Source organism: Amblyomma mixtum, chromosome 4 (genome assembly GCF_055824585.1).
Source record: "Amblyomma mixtum isolate Tamu chromosome 4, ASM5582458v1, whole genome shotgun sequence".
Lineage (NCBI taxonomy): Eukaryota > Metazoa > Arthropoda > Arachnida > Ixodida > Ixodidae > Amblyomma > Amblyomma mixtum.
In genome coordinates this window covers 113,335,790-113,354,567 of record NC_143015.1, presented here as the reverse complement: position 1 = coordinate 113,354,567, position 18,778 = coordinate 113,335,790, and the positions used below count along the sequence as shown (strand labels likewise).

The 18,778-nt window shown below is 48.2% G+C and overlaps 1 protein-coding gene across 1 annotated transcript in view; it reads left to right on the top strand.

Moving 5' to 3' along the window:
* LOC149347937 (uncharacterized) overlaps positions 1–18,778 on the top strand; it is a 95,460-nt gene extending 76,682 nt beyond the window's left edge. Inside the window, exon 3 of the mRNA XM_089587780.1 lies at positions 15,009–18,778. Within this exon, the coding sequence (XP_089443906.1) occupies positions 15,009–15,170 (162 nt within the window). The 3' untranslated portion in view covers positions 15,171–18,778. The remainder of the gene's footprint in view (positions 1–15,008) is intronic.

Genomic DNA, 18,778 nt, shown 5'->3' with positions numbered 1-18,778 from the left:
TATGAGAGACGCCGTAGTGAAGGGCTCCGGAAATTTCGACCACCTGGAGTTCTTTAACGTGCACTGACATCGCACAGTACACGGGCCTCTAGAATTTCGCCTTCATCGAAATTCAGCCGCCGCAGCCGGGATCGAACCCGCGTCTTTCGGGACAGCAGCCGAGCGCCGTAACCACTGAGCCACCGCGGCGGGGCGCACGGCTAGTTGAAAAAAAAGCAAAAAGAAGACGGAAAAGTTGAAATTATGGTTGCGCTCGTCAACGTGTGAGTTCACAAATTAGTGGCACTGAAAATAAGAGAACTATGTAAGAACAGAATACAAGGGGTTGATCAGAAAGGAAAGGTAAACTGACCAGTCAGTGATGATGGCTTCTGTACACAAACTTTTGCTTCACTACATCATAAACTGTTCTGCGCAGCACAGGACTCGATCGGCATAGCAACCACTCTACTTATTACTCGTCTCTCGTTTTTTTTTTTCCTTTTTTCGTCATATGACCTGGCGCCCTGCGAACGAACTTCGGTACACGTGGCTTTTCTCGCCGGAAGGTTTGCGCCAGACTCAGCGAAGGATAAAAGCACAAGGAGGAGGGGGGGGGGGGGGGGGGGAGGGAGATGAGCGCGGAAATCCTAGGCCACGCGTAAAACCACCGGACAGGTCGCGCCCGCCCGCATGTCAAACCGCTTAGTCACGGCGTGCCCGCGCCGAGTTCCGGAGTTATTTTTTTCTCCTCCTTTTCGGCGCCCAACAAAAAGTCCCGTCGATCGACCCTAAAGAACAGACAACAGCGCTGATCAACGGCTAGCCACGCCACCTTGCGGGGGACGCTTATCCGCTGAAACGCGAAGTGGACACGATGTCCACGGGTGCGACGAATTCCGGCTTCCAGAGACTCTGTCGTCACGATCCGTTCTGCTGCGGAAAGAAGGGAACAGTCTCCCGGGAAATACACGCTTGTGTGGACTGCGTGAGAGGGGGGGGGGGGGGGGGGGGCAGAGAAGTAGGCGTAAGAACGGAAGACAGAACACCATGTTTACGAACATGATCCGTTCCGATCACCGCCTCAGAAAACTGAAAAGGGCATCGCGCAACGCATCAGACGCGTGGTATATGCGTTCCGTGACCACTCGGACGACAGACATGTTTGTTTCCTTTCTTTTTTACTTTTTGCTCGCATTTTCTACAAGGCGCCCGACTACCGTGTGCAGCTGCCCGCCGACGGAGCGGGCGCCACACATCTTTTCTGCCCATTGGTTTACATCACTAGCCAAAGAACTACCTACGGCGAACGGAAACCATATAAACGAGCACGCAGGAGTTCGCTGTCTTGGATTCTTGGCATAAACACGTATGCAAAAAAAAAGTACATCCAACAACGCCAATAGACCAACCGTTGACCTCCCCACCACCACTACTTAGGCCCCGTGAGAACTGGCTGCCAAGGCACAATCGCCCAAAGAACGGCCACTGGCGTGGCTTCGCAAACATGCGGGCATCCGTCTCCTCCTTCGCACACAAGGCGAAGGCAATCAAAATACACGCGCGCCAAACACTACGCAACAGTGACGCAAGAAAAAAAAGAACGAAGGACCCCTCGGAAGCAAGCTGAATGCCAGAAGATGCGGCGCGCGTCTGCGGAGTTCCACAAACCGACGCGATAGGCGATCTGTGGGCACGTTTTCCTGCACGCACACACGAGCGGCTGTTTCCGCTTCGCCGGCCACAACCAACGCCGGCAACGGTCGAAGGAACGGCAGCGCCACCTCCTTTCATAGACGGGGACCCGACCTTCTCTTTCCGTTCCTTCGTCACCGTCCTCTTTGCATTCATTCCGGGGAAAGCCGCGAGAGAGCGCCACGCGCAGACAAAGGCGTCCGTTTTGTCTGAGACGCGCGTCAGGGCTGCTACGCCGCGATGTGCTTAATGGCTGCGGGCGTATGTGTGTGTGCGTGCGTGGCGAGGAGCGGATGTAAGCGACGTAACGGTCCGGCCTCCAGGCGTTCTGCGTGTGCGACGGGTGCCAAGGCCGTTATGGCTCGAAGAGGGAGAGGCCTCAGTGGGATGAGGCGGCTCTTTCGACCATGCACTAACTATGCATAGAAGGACGCTGGCAATCGCTGCCCCACGGTGACGCAGTAACCACGCTAGTAATAATAGTAAAAAATTCAGAGGGGCACTTTGTTGACCTAAAGTGCGGTGAGGAGAAAGCCTTTAGCGCAGTGTTGTTGCCTGCTTGTGTCACTGATGTGTGGTTAAGATGTTAACTAAGTACACAATTATGTGTGAATCTCAAATGCTGGAGACAGTGGAGGGCGTTTGGCAGGCATCCGTCTGAATCGACGCCTTTCTGCAAACACTCTCCAGCGTGCTATACAAGGAAAACTACATATGCGTTGGCAGGAAGTAACCATTAGCACACTCGGCTGCGGAACGGAAGGCTGGTGGTTCGAATCCCATCGTGCAGAAAGATTTTGTTTTCTGGTCTGACTAGAAAAGAGCGACACCTCTGCTGACAACCTTCTGTCGACAACGATGAAGCATTAAAGGCTTCCGCCTTAATACCAAAAACCGATGGCCACGATGATGGTGGGGACAGCGGTGGCATATTAGAAAGATTTAGCATAGCGCGAACCGGTTCCTCGAGTCACCAGTTGCGCATGAGCAGGGCTGATCGGGCTGTGCTAAATCTCTCTGTTGTCCGTACGAATTTCACACAGAAGTAGACGGAGCTCCCAAAGCCACAGAAGGCTTGTGACAAGAATGTTCCAACTCACAGGAGGTTTTCGCAGCGTTGACCTTTACTTCGACCCCAAGAAAGCACAACCATAGCTGTGCTCCGCATCTCCTCCCGTAACAATGTTGGCGCCATCTTTATGCAAGGATTAGGCCAGCTTGGAGAAAGGGAGAAATCCTATAGAGTGTTCATTTTCGACGCACTACGACGTCGACCACGACGCGCGCTGCATAACCAGGGGGAAAGCCTCTCAAACAGCTGTTCGCTGTAAAATGAAGCACGTATCCCCATAAAACGAACAGAGAGACATGGGAATGTCAAGGACGTCAACTCAGGGCGCAATATTCTGGAATGATGTTCTCCCAAGAGTCGGAACTTTCTCCGATTCTCCTTGCACCCATCAACGGAACGTCTGTCCCCGTGTCCAAAAGAAGCGGTGAAGCTTCGCTGCATGTGTCAGGCGCACAGTGGCGAAGACGCACTACGAACACGTTGCTTCACCACGTGTGATTAGCGGTGATGATTGTTGTAGTACAATCTGCCCACTGTGTCTACATTCCTACCGTAAGTGGTGTAACTGTATTTTTAGCAGGCCGAGGCAGGTAAAGGGGGGTTAGCCTTCATCAGATGGAGAATTAGACAACGGCCGTTCACAGTATCATTTTTAACTGCTTTACAGATTTTTTGATAACCTCGAATTTTATGAAACAGCAAACTTTTACTTTCTCCACACAAGAACCTGCTGCTTTCGCGCTCGTCTGTGTAAGTCCTTCACATGTAATCTTCTTAATAATCTCTACGTTCCTGCAGATATGCCCATAGTATTGCTCACATGTCCTGCGGACGTTTACTTTATTTATTGATACTGATACGGTTGAGCTTAAGCATGGATTTAACCGTAGAAACTTGGAGCTGGGTCTTCTAAGCCGTCCGTAACTAATTAATCAAAGAAAACCCCCTTTCAAGAGCAGAACTCAAGCCAGACAAGCACACGCAATACCCAACTACTGCATTTATGTTCTGACAAGGCACATTAGTTTCCTCAAAAAGCTGCAGGACTTCTTCCGCAACGTTCTCCGCCAGGAATTTTCTGAGCCTTCCTCTTTTCCAATTTTACAGCAATCACGTAACGTCCAAATGTATTGGTAAATACCGGCCCTGCAAAGGACCAGACCATTTACAATATTGGGCTGATTACCTGTGCTACTTGGGAACGAAGATGTACGAATATACGAGGCCTGTTAGAAAAGTATCCGACTTTATTTTTTTTTTTTTTTGCGAACACCTGATGGATATGAAACAAGCGCGCTTGCATCAGCCGACCTTCAAACCTCGTGCGCATGCACGAATTTTTTTTCCGCCTTCCGATAGCGTCAGTCGCTCGGACGCACCGTTTTAGTGAAGTAGTGCGCAGTGCTCTCGTCGGTTTTTTTATTGCAAGGAAAATGGCGGAGCGACAGGAGCAGCGCTACTGCATCACATTTTGCCAGAAACTGGGCGACAGCCAAGTAGAAACCACTCGGAATATTCAGACGGCTTTCGGTGACGATGCTATGAGCAGCACACAGATTAAGCATTTATACAATTGGTTTAAAGACGGTCCACATCGGTGGACAGCGAGCCACGCTCCGATCGGCCATCAACATGCCGAAATGACGAGGCCATTGCCGAAGTGAACGCTGTGGTGATGCGGGACCGTCGTGTGACTATCCGAGAAATTGCGGAAGAGGTGGACATCAGCACTTTTTCAGCACATTCCATTATCACCGAAGATTTGGCCATGGAGAGAGTTGCGGCGAAATTCGTGCCGAAGCTGCTCACGGTGGAGCAAAAGCAGCTTCGTGTTGAAGTCTCACAGGACATGCTGGATTCCACAAACAGTGACCCTGACTTCATCAACACTATAATCACTAGTGACTAGTCTTAGGTGTACGGGTACGACCCGGAAACCAAATCCCAGTCGTCACAGTGGAAGCATTCCACGTCACCAAGACCAAAGAAGGCCCGCCAAGTGCGCAGCAATGTGAAAGTGGTGCCGACTGCTTTCTTTGACTCCCTCTGTGTGGCACACCACGACTACGCACCCCACAGGGTCAAACAATGACCAAAGAGTACTACAGGGATGTCCTCCGTCGCCTACGAGGTGCTGTGAGGCGCAAGAGACCGGAGTTGAGGTCAACAGGACATTGGCGCATCCATCACGACAATGCTCCTGCGCATTCCTCGCACTTGATTGAGACTTTTTTGGCGAAAAACCAGACTCCTGTAGTTCGACAGACTCCTTACTCTCTTGCTATGGCCCCCTGCGACTTCTGGTTGTTTCCCAAAATCAAGAGGTCATTGAAAATAGCGCGATTTCAGACAAGAGAGGACATTATGGCTGCAAAGACAGCTGAGCTAAACTCCATTCCGAAAGGGGCCTTTTCGGAATACTTCCAACAATGGCAGCACCGCTGGGAGAAATGTGTGGAGTCTCAAGGAGACTACTTTGAAAGTTATTAGGTTTGCAACGCTCCAGTTTTGCAAGTTTTTTTTCTACGGCCAAAGGTCGGATACTTTTCTAACAGACCTCGCATTTTTACAATCACGACTTCGAAATCCACTGCCAAGCATTGAGAGGCAGTGCGGACATCGTTATGCACAATGTGTGCAGCACAACGGTTGCCGAGGGTCTTGTGATCTATAGCATCTTGCGAGTAACACCACCAAAATCTCAGTGGTAACTTTCTGCGTTGAAAGCAACCAGCTTTTGAGCGACGTCGTTGTCGCGAAGTGTCCTCGTGAAATATACCCTCATCACGATCGAGGTTTCACCCTGTAAGGCGTCAGTCGCAAGAAGTGACGTTCGAACCCCCTGATAGTATAAAGTGATGTAGCGCACCAATATTGGAAATATTTCAAGTCCTTACAGTTGGAAAAAGATGGAGAGGAATTGGGACCAGCACATTTAAAACATGGCTTCGCTTTTGCGCGAGCACGGGGCAATCTTTTAGTCAATTTCCTGCAGAAATGTCGATGTATATTCCATTGATCGGAAGGTTTGGTTCGCCCCGCCGCGGTGGCTTAGTGGTTACGGCACTCGGCTGCTGTACCGAAAGACGCGGGTTCGATCCCGGCCACGGCGGCTGAATTTCTACGAAGGCGAAATTCTAGAGGCCCGTGTACTGTGCGATGTCAGTGCACGTTAAGGAACCCCAGGTGGTCGAAATTTCCGGAGCCCTCCACTACGGCGTCTCTCATAGCCTGAGTCGCTTTGGGACGTTAAACCCCAATAAACCAACCAAACCAAGGTTTGGTTGCGCTCAATCGTGAGGAACGCGAACACGCCTCCTGGTGTAGCAAGCTCTAGCTCCTTCTCACCGGCACATTCTTTCTTGAAGAAGTTGATTACTGTACTAGCTGAGCTAGCAGCTGACTCATTACGCGTATAGTTCAAAGTATCGGCGTGCTTTGTACACTCAAAACAAAAAGAAGTAAAAAGGATGTGCGCTAGAGGACAGTTTACTCCTTTTTTTACTCCCATGTAGGTGTATTAATGTTTAGTGTATAATGTCCGAACGTCCACCATTCGCAAACGGGAAATCAGTTCCGCATTTATACCAACGGACACCAAACACCGACTTCGTCTTCTTGATGAACGGAAACTCTCTTGCCAGCTGCTCACTGAACTTGCATTTGCGTGTCGGCATTGCCTTCAACAGCACGGAATATAATGCTTAAGCCTCGACCGCCGTTCGCGCAGCTTCAACAGCACGCGGAATATAATGCTTATAAGGCTCTGCGCTGCGCTAACGGCGGTCGAGGCTTGTGAACGGCGTTTGTGAACGGCGTTTGTGAACGGCGTTTGTGAAACCGCGTTTGTGAACGGCGGTTTCACAAACGGGGTTGGCGCGGTGAAGTGTACTTTGGATTTGGCTACGGCTCGTGCGCTGAAAAGATGGCCAGCAGCCATGCGGCCTCAACCGAACGACCACGCCACTGCTAGGTTTCTTCCATCCGATATGAAATGAGAGGTGGCCTCGAGAAACCGTGATCACCTTCCTTACGCAGTTGCCAGTCAGCGGTTGTTCTATCCTCCTTGTTCCTTGTGCTCGTTAATAGTTATTAACAGCGACAGATACCAACTAGCCCACTCTTTGCACTATAGCTCGTCCGCTGTTGCTTTGTTCCTTGCCCGTCCTCTTTTGCAAGCAGCTATTTTCACCATGTGGCCGAACCAGTTGACCCATCTTTCGCTACTAAGGCTCAGCAGAAATGGACAGGATGGAATCGACTGTGTACTCTATGTGTCACGTGTCTGCATCTTTCAAAAGCGCCTTTGGACTTCGGCTGCGTTGTGATAGCAACCCAATAAACACCGTCCCACGCCTAGGTCGGTCGGACTGCGGGACCACAGCCCAAAAAGTGAGCCTGTCCCACCGAATTTCGCACGTCCGGTACCACCAGCCCAATGCTCCGCGTATTGTAAGGCCTGCCTATTTCATCCTCTTATTTCCAGGACTCTCCTAACTCGTCTTCTCTGATCCATGCACATATGTTACATTAACCCCGACTCAAGACGCGAAACGTGTTTTACACAGGAAGCATTCAGGAGAAATACAAAAGATGTCCATGTGATGTGCAATGTCAGAGTACGTCACACAATCCCATGTGGTCGATGTTAATCCGTAGTCCTCCACCACGACTTTCTCTCGCGTTGATCTTGCAGTTTCAGCACGTTAAACCTTCCTTACTACACAACCATAACGGTGGAAGCCGTTATTTTTCCAACGTGTATCCGCATAACGTCTGCGCGTGTGCGTGAGAGAGAGAGAAAGAGGAAACTGTTCCCGACTCCATGGGAATCTCACTCCGCTTCCAACCCCACTAAAATAAAAGAGGGACAATTTTCCCACCTAGCCACTATACTTAGCCAGTGTAACGCAGTGAAGTCAATATCCGCGTCAAAAAAAAAAAAAAAAAACTACCCTCGAAAAGCAACGTTCCGGTCGAACGCGCTCACATATCGTGTCCCAGCTTCCATCGAAGAGAGAGACGTAAAGGGAAGCCAGCAGCGACGCACGATTGAACGGGCCATGCGCCAGCAGAGAGGTGCCATATTTTCTTTTCCCAGCGGGACCCGCGGAGTCACGCCTGTCATCAGAAGCGCAGTTATAACAACCTTTCGCGCGCCGCGGGGGCGTGTCGCCCAAACGACTCCAGGCGCAGCTATTACTGCTCTCTCAAGGCTGCGTCGGGTACGAATAATATTCCGCACTTCACTCTTTCTCTTTTTTCCTTCTTTCCTTCTTCGCATCGACGGGCAAAGCTTCGCAGCGTGAGACTCGGGATTCCACCCGAGAAAACTTGTGCGCGGGCGGTTACACTACCTGACGTAACTCCCGCGATTGTTCGCCGATTGCTTCCGAATCATCGTGTATGTTGTGTGTCTATAGTGTGCGCGCGCGCCAGTAAGCGTCGTCACGGTAGAGAGACGCTGCCAAGATCCGCGAGCCGCTGTCTTTCTTTTTCTTTTTTTTTCGTTCCCGATGGTTGTCATCAACGCGGATGAGTCAGGGTTGAGTTTGCTAGAATCCGCTTTGCTAGAATGCGGAAGAATATTGGTATAATATTGGAATCCGCGTCAGCGCTGAGCACAGCGCGCACCGACTGGTTCGTGTCGGTTGAATGAATGGTCGCTCGCTCCTCACGAAACGTGTCCATTAGAAGGTTCCGTTGGGCCGTTAGTCGTGCCGGGGAGATTAGACAGAAATACCTGCTTCCCAGTGATTTAATCGGCTCAAACTCGTGTTTAATTCGAAAGCGCGTTCATAGATGGCTGTAGTGGGTTTCTTTTCTCTTTCTTTTGCTTTGAAGGCCACACGAAAAGTTAAGGAAAAACGCTTTTCCAGCTGCATTTCCGGCTTCAGCTATAGCTGGAAGCGGAAGTTTTCCAGCTGGACGCTATTTCCGGTTCCGTAAACCAGCTGGAAATGCCATTTTCCGCCACGAAGCAGAGAAAGTTAGATAGAATTGAATGGTTTTTCAGCTGGAAGGGCACGACTTCCGGTTCCATGCACAAGCCGGAACTGGAAACATGCACTGCACTGCACAGCTCACCTTGATAACACTCCGCTTCCAAGCTGACATAAATAACTATACTGCACTGCACGCGCTACACATGGCCATTGCCACGTGTAGCGCGTGCAGCCTCTTCACAAGCAGTACGTGTAATTGGCCCAATATTGCAAATGGATGGTTTAACACTGGTTCTCTGCAAGACCGGCCTGTGTAATACACTTCCAATATTGGGCCAATTTCCAGCTCTGCTTGGGTTAACATCTAAGTAGCCATGCGTGAAGTGTGTGATACTCCATGCCTGGCCGCGCAGGTGTAACGGGCTAGGTTACCCGCATTATTCAGGTGAGCCAGGAAGAATAGTAAGGCGAAGTAGAAGGTGAAGTATAGTAAACGACGAAGAAGCAGACAGTCTCGATAAAATACAGCGCCTTCTATGTGGGCAGTCGATCGGAACATATTCCACCAACCTTTACAGTAAGCGTTAGAACACAAGATTTTACACAATTTTTAAAAACAGGCTTTTTGAGGTAGAAGAACGCTTTCTTGGACGTAGCATTGTCAGCGATGTAGTATATTCGTCGGAATACAGCCAAGACGTGCTAACTAGCAGGCTGGTTAACTAATAATCAATAGTGAACTTTTTAACTATTACTATTAGGCTCCTTAATTACTGAGAGTAGCGCAGCCTCCCGTAAAAAATAGTCATATCATTTTTTAGAATTTCGAAAACGTGGTTACCCTCAGTGCTTTTGGCCCAACAAATTTTGGCTGCATCGCAGGACCCCGCCGTGATGGCTCAGTGGCTACAGCGTTCGGCTGCTGACCCGAAAGACGCGGGTTCGATCCTGGCCGCGGCAGCCGAATTTCGATGGAGGCGAAATTCTAGAGGCCCCTGTGCTGTGCGATGTCGGTGCACGTTAAAGAATCCCAGGCGGTCGAAATTTCTGGAGCCCTTCACTACAGCGTCCCTTTAGCCTAAGTTGCTTCGGGACGTTAAACCCCAATAAACCAATAAACCAAGCTACATCGCGCCAAAATACATACGCTTTCGAGGAGCTTGCAGGCAAAGCAACCTCTCCAAAGCACGCAACTCGTCGAAACAGCCAAAATTTGTTTGGCCACAGCGCCGAAGGTAACTGCATTCATTTTCGAAATTCTAAAAACTGATAAGGACATTACTTACGGTACGCTACTCGCCTCTCAATGATTAAGGGGCTTAAGAGTAATATTTAAACCGTTAACTATTCAATACTAGTTAACAATCCTGCTAGTTAGCACGCCTTAGCTGTATTCTGGCGTACTAAACCGCTGTCAATGTTATGCCGAGAAAAAGAGCGGTCTTCTAACTCAGAAAACCTATTTTTAAAAGTTGTGCGAAATCTCGAGCGAAACACACTGTACAGTGTGTGTCTACTTCTTTTTTCCCCTGGTGGACTCTGCGCAGACAATGGACACGGCGCGACTCACTGCCCACGCAGCCCAACGAGCACAGCTAATGGGCCCGATATTGGAAATGTATTGGCGAAGGCCTGTCCTATACGAAGGAACAGAGTGAAACCATCCATTTGCAATAAATGTGCTGCTTGGGAGGGAACCGTCGCCCGCCTGCGCTCATGGTCACCGCGTATACACGCAACGCTTCTGGAATGCTCGATGAGTGAGCTTTCCTTTGTAATCGTGGCCAGCCGGTTGTTTTGTCTCTGGAGAGCAGAAGCTGCCAGATCCGCGAGGCGTTTCCGTTTTTTTTTTTTTCGCTGGCGTAGCTGTCATGTCGGCGGGAGTGAGTCAGAGTCAATCAGTTCGCTCGACTGAGCATACACCAGGATGCGTAGGGTGGACCCTGGGATACCACACGCCTCCCAGACAGAACGTACCACCTTCTCGTCGCGAACACGGATGCAGAAATGAATCACTCGATTTCCAAAGCCCATCTGACGCGGATAAAGAAAGGGCAAAACGCTGAGGCAGCGTATGATTTTGGTTTGGTTTTGTGGGGTTTTACGTCCCAAAGCGACTAAGGCTATGAGAGACGCCGTAGTGAAGGGCTCCGGAAATTTCGACCACCTGGGGTTCTTTAGCGTGCACTGACATCGCACAGAACACGGGCCTCTAGAATTTCTCCTCCAAAGAAATTCTAGCCGCCGCGGCCGGGATCGAACCCGCGTCTTTTGGGTCAGCAGCCGAGCACCATAGCCACTGAGCCACCGCGGCGGCTGAGGCAGCGTATGAGTATCCAGCGTTAGCAATATCGAACGAATATTACGTCATATCCGGTACAAATTTTTCGTTATATCAGGATATCCACTGTTTTGATGCCAACGCATAGAGCGCAAGAAGACAAATCGTTTGACACCACTTCGAAGGTCCTACTCCAATTACTTTGGCCGTAATGGGCGTTTGAAGTTTCAAGAAGCCACGGTTTGGGAAACCAAAGGTCGTCAGTGCGAATTCCTGTGATAAGCTACGCTTTGATTCGACTAGTAATGTTACGCTCCCTAACGCGCTGAATCATTTGATACCACTCTGAACATTATACGCCAATTAGGGGTCCACAATCTGTGTACCAGTGGTACCACCCCCTGGTCCCACTTGAAAGGCCTTTTGTTTCATACTAAGTTACCTTGAGTAATGCGAGTATTAAAGCTCACGTTCTAAAAAAAGAGGGCTTCCTTTCCTGAACTTTTCTTCCTTCTTTCAGTTTAATGCTTTCTTTGTTTAAATCCCTAACACCGAGATTACTATTTCACAGTGGTTCAACAGATGTGAAGTGTCAAAATGTGTCAGAGGAATACAATGTTTGATTCGAAACGTATAATGTATAAAACGATCGTCGTATGAACGACGATCGAAGTATAGCAATGACTGCTGGCCGCGCTTCGTAGATTCGTCAAAGGTACAGTCACCAAAGATACAGTCGTCAAAGGTACAGTGCCGTAAACGAAGACGACAGCTCCATTGTTAGCTGCCGGATCGAGGCCACACTTGTGGAGGTGGAAGTCAGAATCCTGTTCTATAACCTCCACGAGTGTTGTCTCCAGTCGGTGGCTAATGACAGATCTATATCGGCTTTGTTTACGACGCATGCGGTCCAGAGACTTTTGGTACTGACTGTACGTGTACTCGCTTTTAGCATAATGGACACCTGTTTCTGAGTCTGGGTACAGAACCGATTAGAGAAAACAATCAATAATTAATTAACACACCCGGCTGCGGATGGAGCCAATGATATCTGAACAGCAAATGAACAATCTTGGAAAAAGATGCCCATCTGTTTTAATCGTCGTCACATCTCTTTCGGCGAAATACCTTATTCTGACTGCTTCATTCTTCTCAATGCTGATATCCATGCGTTTTATATATTTATTATCTTAAAGGCTTTACCGCCGACGTTACTTAACGATCACCTAACAGGCACTATTTCACGTGGCTCATCTAAATTACTTGCATGCCGCTGCTATTTCAGCCAGTAAGGACAATAATCGCGAAAACTGCGCATTTATTTTGCAGCGATTATGGCGCAATGGCAGCAACCTCTACCGACCAATCATTAATTTAACTGTCACAAGATTCCGTGACCTACGTGGCCCACCTGCTTCCTAGGTTGCTTGCTGTGATGTCATAAGGTGTGACGTCATAAAGTGTGATGCCATACGCATTTCTCCAATATGGGTGCCGCAGTGATCTCTAACGTTTTTGGTCCATCTTTAGAAATCAGTAACGCTGACTGGGTTGAAATTTTGAAACAGACAGACAAGCGCCCACAGCTCATAGGCGGCGCCACCGTCTGTTGCCCACCGCGAAGGGACCACGGGGAAAGCCTTGTTTTGCAACAGCTTCGCTAATAGTATCGTCGGATGCAACTTAATTCTGCGGTGAAGCTCCGCCCGCATTCAGGACCGCAGAACAAAATTCCTCCACGATAAAAAAAAATAGTCCGTTAATAAAACCTTTCTTGTTACTTAAACAAGAAGCTACTCAGGACAAAGAAAAATATAAACTCTATAATTCTAATAGCTGGCTTGCTTACTAAAGTCAAACATTAAAAAGTTTATTTCGTTTACTGTTCTGAATGGCTAGCGAAGTAATACAAAACGCCGTGGACCGTGGCACAATGTTTATTTTTTTTTACTAATATCCTGCTATAGTTTCTTCAAAGAGCTCCCGTGCAGCTGCCCCTGGCACTTTTTTCTCCTTGGATAAGGATAAGGAATCTTGGAGGGGCTTTTTTATATATTGTTAGTTGTACCAGACCATCCAAACCCGTCCCCTGTCCTCCAAACATCTCGTGGTTGTCCGCATGACGTAGTCAATAGGGGGCATTCACGTGACGTCACGGGCGCCATTTTGTTGTCCAGCGCGTAGGTTCAGCAGTGCAAGCTGGAGAGACGCCCGCAGCCTTTCGCAGTGCTCCAAAGGCAACAAAATGGCGGCAGCTGTGACGTCAGTGAATACTCCGTACAAAAAAGTCGCATGATCAATTCTCATCCGTCGTACGACCCGCTGGTCGCATATACGGTCACGCGAATAATAGAGAGTTATAGCATATCGTTACCGTGTTTACGTTACCGTTTACCGTGTTACCGGACGCCGGAGTTTCCGGTTAGCGCTGCGCACGCTAGAAGACGTTTTAGCATACCGCCTCTCCGATTTCTCCCGTAACAAGTTACTGTAAGGCGAAAACGAATGATGATGATGGTAGAAGCCCCAGCATTAATTACAAAAAGAAATACGCATGCATTGAAAGCATTTGCTTTGCAGTGAGGGGATACATGCTCTTTAATCATCTTTTTCTCTGTATATAAAGACGTGCTCACTACTTTTCTGCTAACGGCCGGCTCAGTGGCTTCAAAAGTACCCTGACCAGTAGACAAGTTTACTACGCAGAACGCACTAAGCTTGTGTACGCTGCGCTTACTGCGTTGCGAATGCTGTAAAGGACGCAGCTACAACACCTTCTGTTTGCCGCGCGCAGCGTCGCTTCTTTGTATGTTTCGATGCACGACTTGGATGTAAACATAGTGGCGCCTTCTGGTGACAGTAAGTCAAAGCACTTGAACTCTGGACTGGAGAAACTTTTTTTTTCTGAATTTAGTGGTGAATATGACAAGCATTACCAGAATGCTTTTGTTTTTCCAGGAAGAAAACTATGAAAATAGAGAGAAAAATGTTAAAGCTGGCACAAAAGCTACAGTGTTGTTGCTTCCTTGGCTACGCGCTTGGAGGAAGGAAAATTTGCGACGCGGATAGTTAGGCTTAGGTGCTCGAAAATCACAGAATTATCTCAACAACACGCGCTAGTTGTCACTTAAGCCTCGACGTATGGGTGAGAGTATGCGAAATAAAAGCGAACCGCTACCATTTGAGTGAGCTGTCCCATCAAAGAATCCAGCGGTGACATGCATTTATTCCGAAGCGGGCGAGCAGGGCGCCGCCATGTTTGTTTACAAGCGAACGCTAACTCTCTCCGCAACGCTAAAGAGTTTCCGTAAAGTGTTACCGGCCCGGTAATGGGCGCGCATGCGCAGATGTCGCCAGCCGAGCCCGGTAAACGGTAACCGAGCCCAGTAAACGGTAACGTAAACACGGTAACGATATGCTATATCTCTCTAATGGCGATTAACGGTCACATGACCATAAAAACACTCACGTAATAACCACCATGGTTCCCTTAACAGCATGTGCCCATCACATTACGTCAATTCTCGCTTGCCGCTGCAACCTTTCGTTTTTAAGGAGAAAGCCTTTAATGCCTCATCGTTGTCGACAGAAGGTTGTCAGCACACGTGTCACGCTTTTCGGTTGGTCGAAACGGTTATGACGTCAGAGTGCGCGGATTCGAAGTAATGTGCTCACCCACGGACGCCTTACGGCCCCTGCCGGAGCAGACGACAACTATCAAAATAGTTGTCGTCCGCTCCGGCAGGGGGCGTAAGGCGTCCGTGGGTGAGCACATTACGTACCTCATTACTGCGAACAGAGCCATGGATACAACCGGACTCATCGAAGCAGAGAGAGAATCGTGATAAAGAAGCAATCATAGTCGGCAAGTCAAAGTGTGTAGTTTTAATGTGTAGTCAAATAAAGCACTAGTACAGCACGAACAATCTCGCAGTCAATGCCAAACAGTGCGCCAGGCAGTGCTTTCGCCCTGCAGCACTGTAGAGAGCCAACGTGCCCCCTGAATTTCTTTAATGTTTCCATTGCGCTTCCGCAGGTGGTGAAGGGTATCCGGAAGCCGTCGTACTCCAAGCCGTACAGGAAACAGTCGCTCTACCAGACCTCCAAGATGATCCTCATGCCCATCAAGTTCCTGGCCAATGGGAAGCCGCGCAGGCGCGTCATCATCAAGACCCCGCCCCACTACTTCCGGATATAGAGAGAGGGGGAAAACGGCGCGGCGGCGCTCGCGTCACTAGTGATTCTTCGTTCGTCCTGAGCCCGTCGGACTCAACCCCTCCACGCACGTTTGTGACGCTGTGAACAACCGGACCCATTTCACTGCGACCGAGGTGGTCCTTCGTGACGTCATCAAGAAAGACTGTCGGTGGCTATTCCGACGCGACCTGACCACCGTGTGCACAGCTGTCCAGTGTGTGTTTGTGTGTGCGTGCGCGTGCGTTTATATTTTCTACGGTTTTTTTTTGTCGAAGCGAATTCTTCCGAAAAGCAAATGCGTCGTGAAGCGAATCGGCGAACGTCGCATCGTGACGTCACCGAGTGGCTGTGACGTCAACAGCGCTGGGAGCGCCACCTGGGTCGACCTGACTTATGGAGGCTGGGGCCGTTTGAGAGGTCTGGTTAATATTTACGATTAAAAAGCAGTGGTAAGGAGTCACAAAAGGGTTTGAGATGGTTAAATCTATGACGCCACATTAATATTCCCACGTTAAAAGCAATGAAAAGCTAAAAATTCAAGCACTACATACCTCTCAAACAGGTACGTTTTGGGACTTCCTTTACTTGAGACAATCTGAGACGGAACCACAAACACAGCTACTGCGAACTAGAAAGTTGTGTGAATGATGAGCTTGTAAAAAGAATGTTCCAGTACAGCACACATTCGTAGTTCGATGTCTGGACATTTAGCTGTCTTCTTCACCCTTTCGTGGTCCCCTTTTTTTTAATTCATCTTGCGACTTTTCTAGCTAGAAAACTCCTGATTCAACGGGCGGGAAATTTTACACTCCCTAGTCAGTGCAGTCCTCGAAAGCAGCACTGACTCCATTCATAAAGTGTTATTCGGCTCTCGAAAGGGAGTCTAAAAGACTCCTTTTTATACTGGGTGTCTTTTTGAGAACTGCCTCCATGATACTCTCTCAGGCTATCGAGTTTTGATAAGATAAACTGGCCCGACTGCAGCGGTGTGCTCCTAGCTTTCTTTTTCCTCTTCTTTCGTTCCCCGAGAAAACTTCTCTTGACTATTCTCTTCTCTCCTCATCGAGTTGCTTAACGCATTTCGGAGCATGTCACATAGGGAACTAACTCAATGAACCAATTTGAACAGGGTATCTTATTGTAGGCTTTTTTACGCTGTCTAAGATAGCTGCCGTGATGAACACGAAGAAGTGCTCCGGGTCTGTGCTATTTTTGTTTATGCCTATTCTGCTAATGCATGACTCAGGCCATAGGTCCTTAACAATGCGCTATTTGCAAATAAATATAAACTAAACAACAGCAATTCAGCGCCGCTACTAAACTAGCCTTAGTTAAAGTCCCTACAATGTGCTGATGAACCAATAAAAGCATTTAGACTTCCACTCGTTTTAGACAGTGTTAAGGCTGTTGTCCTGTTAAATACTCGTATTGCGACTGTAGAAACCGCATTCAACATTGACTAACTGGTGCCAGTACGACCTCCACGACTACAGGTGGCTGCTAGAAAATGACCGGTATTTCGCGTGTGAGCTCGTAAAGTAAATATTAATAATATTCATACTTGTGCTGCGCGGCTGTCAAGCGTGTTCCACAAGATTGGTGTCTCTGGTGTGCGGCGATTTATCCTCTTCAGTCAGTTATTATTACGAAGAGGAAAAAGAAAGTATCTTTCAAACAATAATTGAGACTGCCCACAGTAAAATTCCGGCCTTCGTGGTGATTATGAAATTTCTATCGGGTACTCATTTGCCTACAACATGACTGAACACTACCTTCAGAGTCTCATTTATACTTCTTTTGACTCATTCGTGTCATAAAGAGTCGATATGAAAACAGATCAGCAAATTTTAAGCCTTTCAAAGTGGCGATTGTTCTAGAAACAAGGGGATAAGAACTAGCGTAAAGCGTTGGATTCCCTGCGTTCATAATAGCGCCTTGTTGCAAAGAGCTCCAAATGAAAGCCGTAACAATTTGCAGCGCATTATATAAGAAATAGTAGCTGAAGCCCGACTGAAACTGAAACATGTACACATACGGCGACACCGAAGGGGTTGTACTGCAACGGCTTATTCTAAGCTGCTAGAACTGGTGCATTTTGTACATATATACCGTGGTTCTAAAGAAAAGCATAGTGGATTATTAAATTTGTGACGTCAGTACTTCCACCAGAAATAGAAGCCAGCTGTGCGTTACTGTTCAATAGATTAATGTTTCTCCTTTTTTTGCCATCTATGTCGGTGCGACTGCCGCGACTACTATAAAGGTTCTGCCTGCACAAGAAAGAAAGAAGTGTTGTAAAATCTTTTTATATTCTCATGAACTGCCGAGAATGTTTGGTGCCGATGATTCATGCTTGTGTGGTTGTGAGAGTTTTGCGAGTGTTTCGAATGAGTGTCCTGGTTTGTATATATAGAGCATGTCAGTTTCGTTCAGTGGGCAGAGTCACGTCAGAAATGCTGTACCGTCCTCATTTCTGCGCTAAACTGCGCTAACCTACTACTTAAAAAGTAAATTAATAATTAGTTAACCAGCTTTCCAGTGTCCGCCAACAATGGCTATACTATGCCGAAAACGCCATATTTTCACCCCAAAAAGTCTATTTCTGAAAATTTTTTTAGTGTTCGCCGAAACACCCGGTACACACGCGCGGAAAGCTCGCGAAATTCGACTTGCTTTTCATTGATAGCGATGACGTTTCAGTTATCGCAAGCGCCAAAATAAGAGAAAAAAAAGGTAAACTTTAAAATCGTGGTGTCAGCGCCTGCTAAAGTCTGGCGTGGCTGCCTCCACTGAACGAAGCTGCAATGATCTATAACGATTCACTTTTCGACAGCTCTCGGGTCGTCACCTGAGAGCATCTTAACACAAGCAGCACAGGTAATCGGCCCAATATTGGAAACGTAATGGGCCCAATACTGGAAACATAACTGGCCCAATATTGGAAACGTAATTGGCCCAGTACTGGAAACATAAAAGGCCCAGTTTTGGAAACGTAATGGGCCCAATACTGGAAGCATAACAGGCCCAATACTGGAAAGGTAATAGGCCCAATACTGGAAACATAACAGGCCCAATATTGGAAACGTAATGGGCCCAATACTGGAAATATAACAGACCCAATATTGGAAGCGTAATAGGCCCAATACTGAAAATATAACAGGCCCAATGTTGGAAACGTAATGGGCCCAATAGTGGAAACATAACAGGCCCAATATTGGAAACGTATTGGCAAATGTCGGTTCTACAAGGGACCACAGTGAAACCTTCCATTTACAATATTGGGCCGATTGCGTGCGCTGCTTGGGTTGTACTTCGGTTCTGCCGTACGTATGCACAAAGCGCAACACAACTTTCCTTACAAAATCATCGAGTGGCGTTCTCTCTTGAAAGCTGGCCAATGTGGGTGGAGCCCCGTTTTTCAAGAAGGAACATTTGCGAGCATCGTATAGCTTCACGCCTTGTCAAGCTTCGGACTGTGAAATACCTGTATGCTTACCCTCTCCCCTTCCCCTTTTACCGTGTGAGTCGAGTAGTGTTCATTTTGTATCGCGATATTTTCAACCGCCAAGCGCGCACAGACTTGCGTGCTTTGCGATTTTTTCTCCTTTT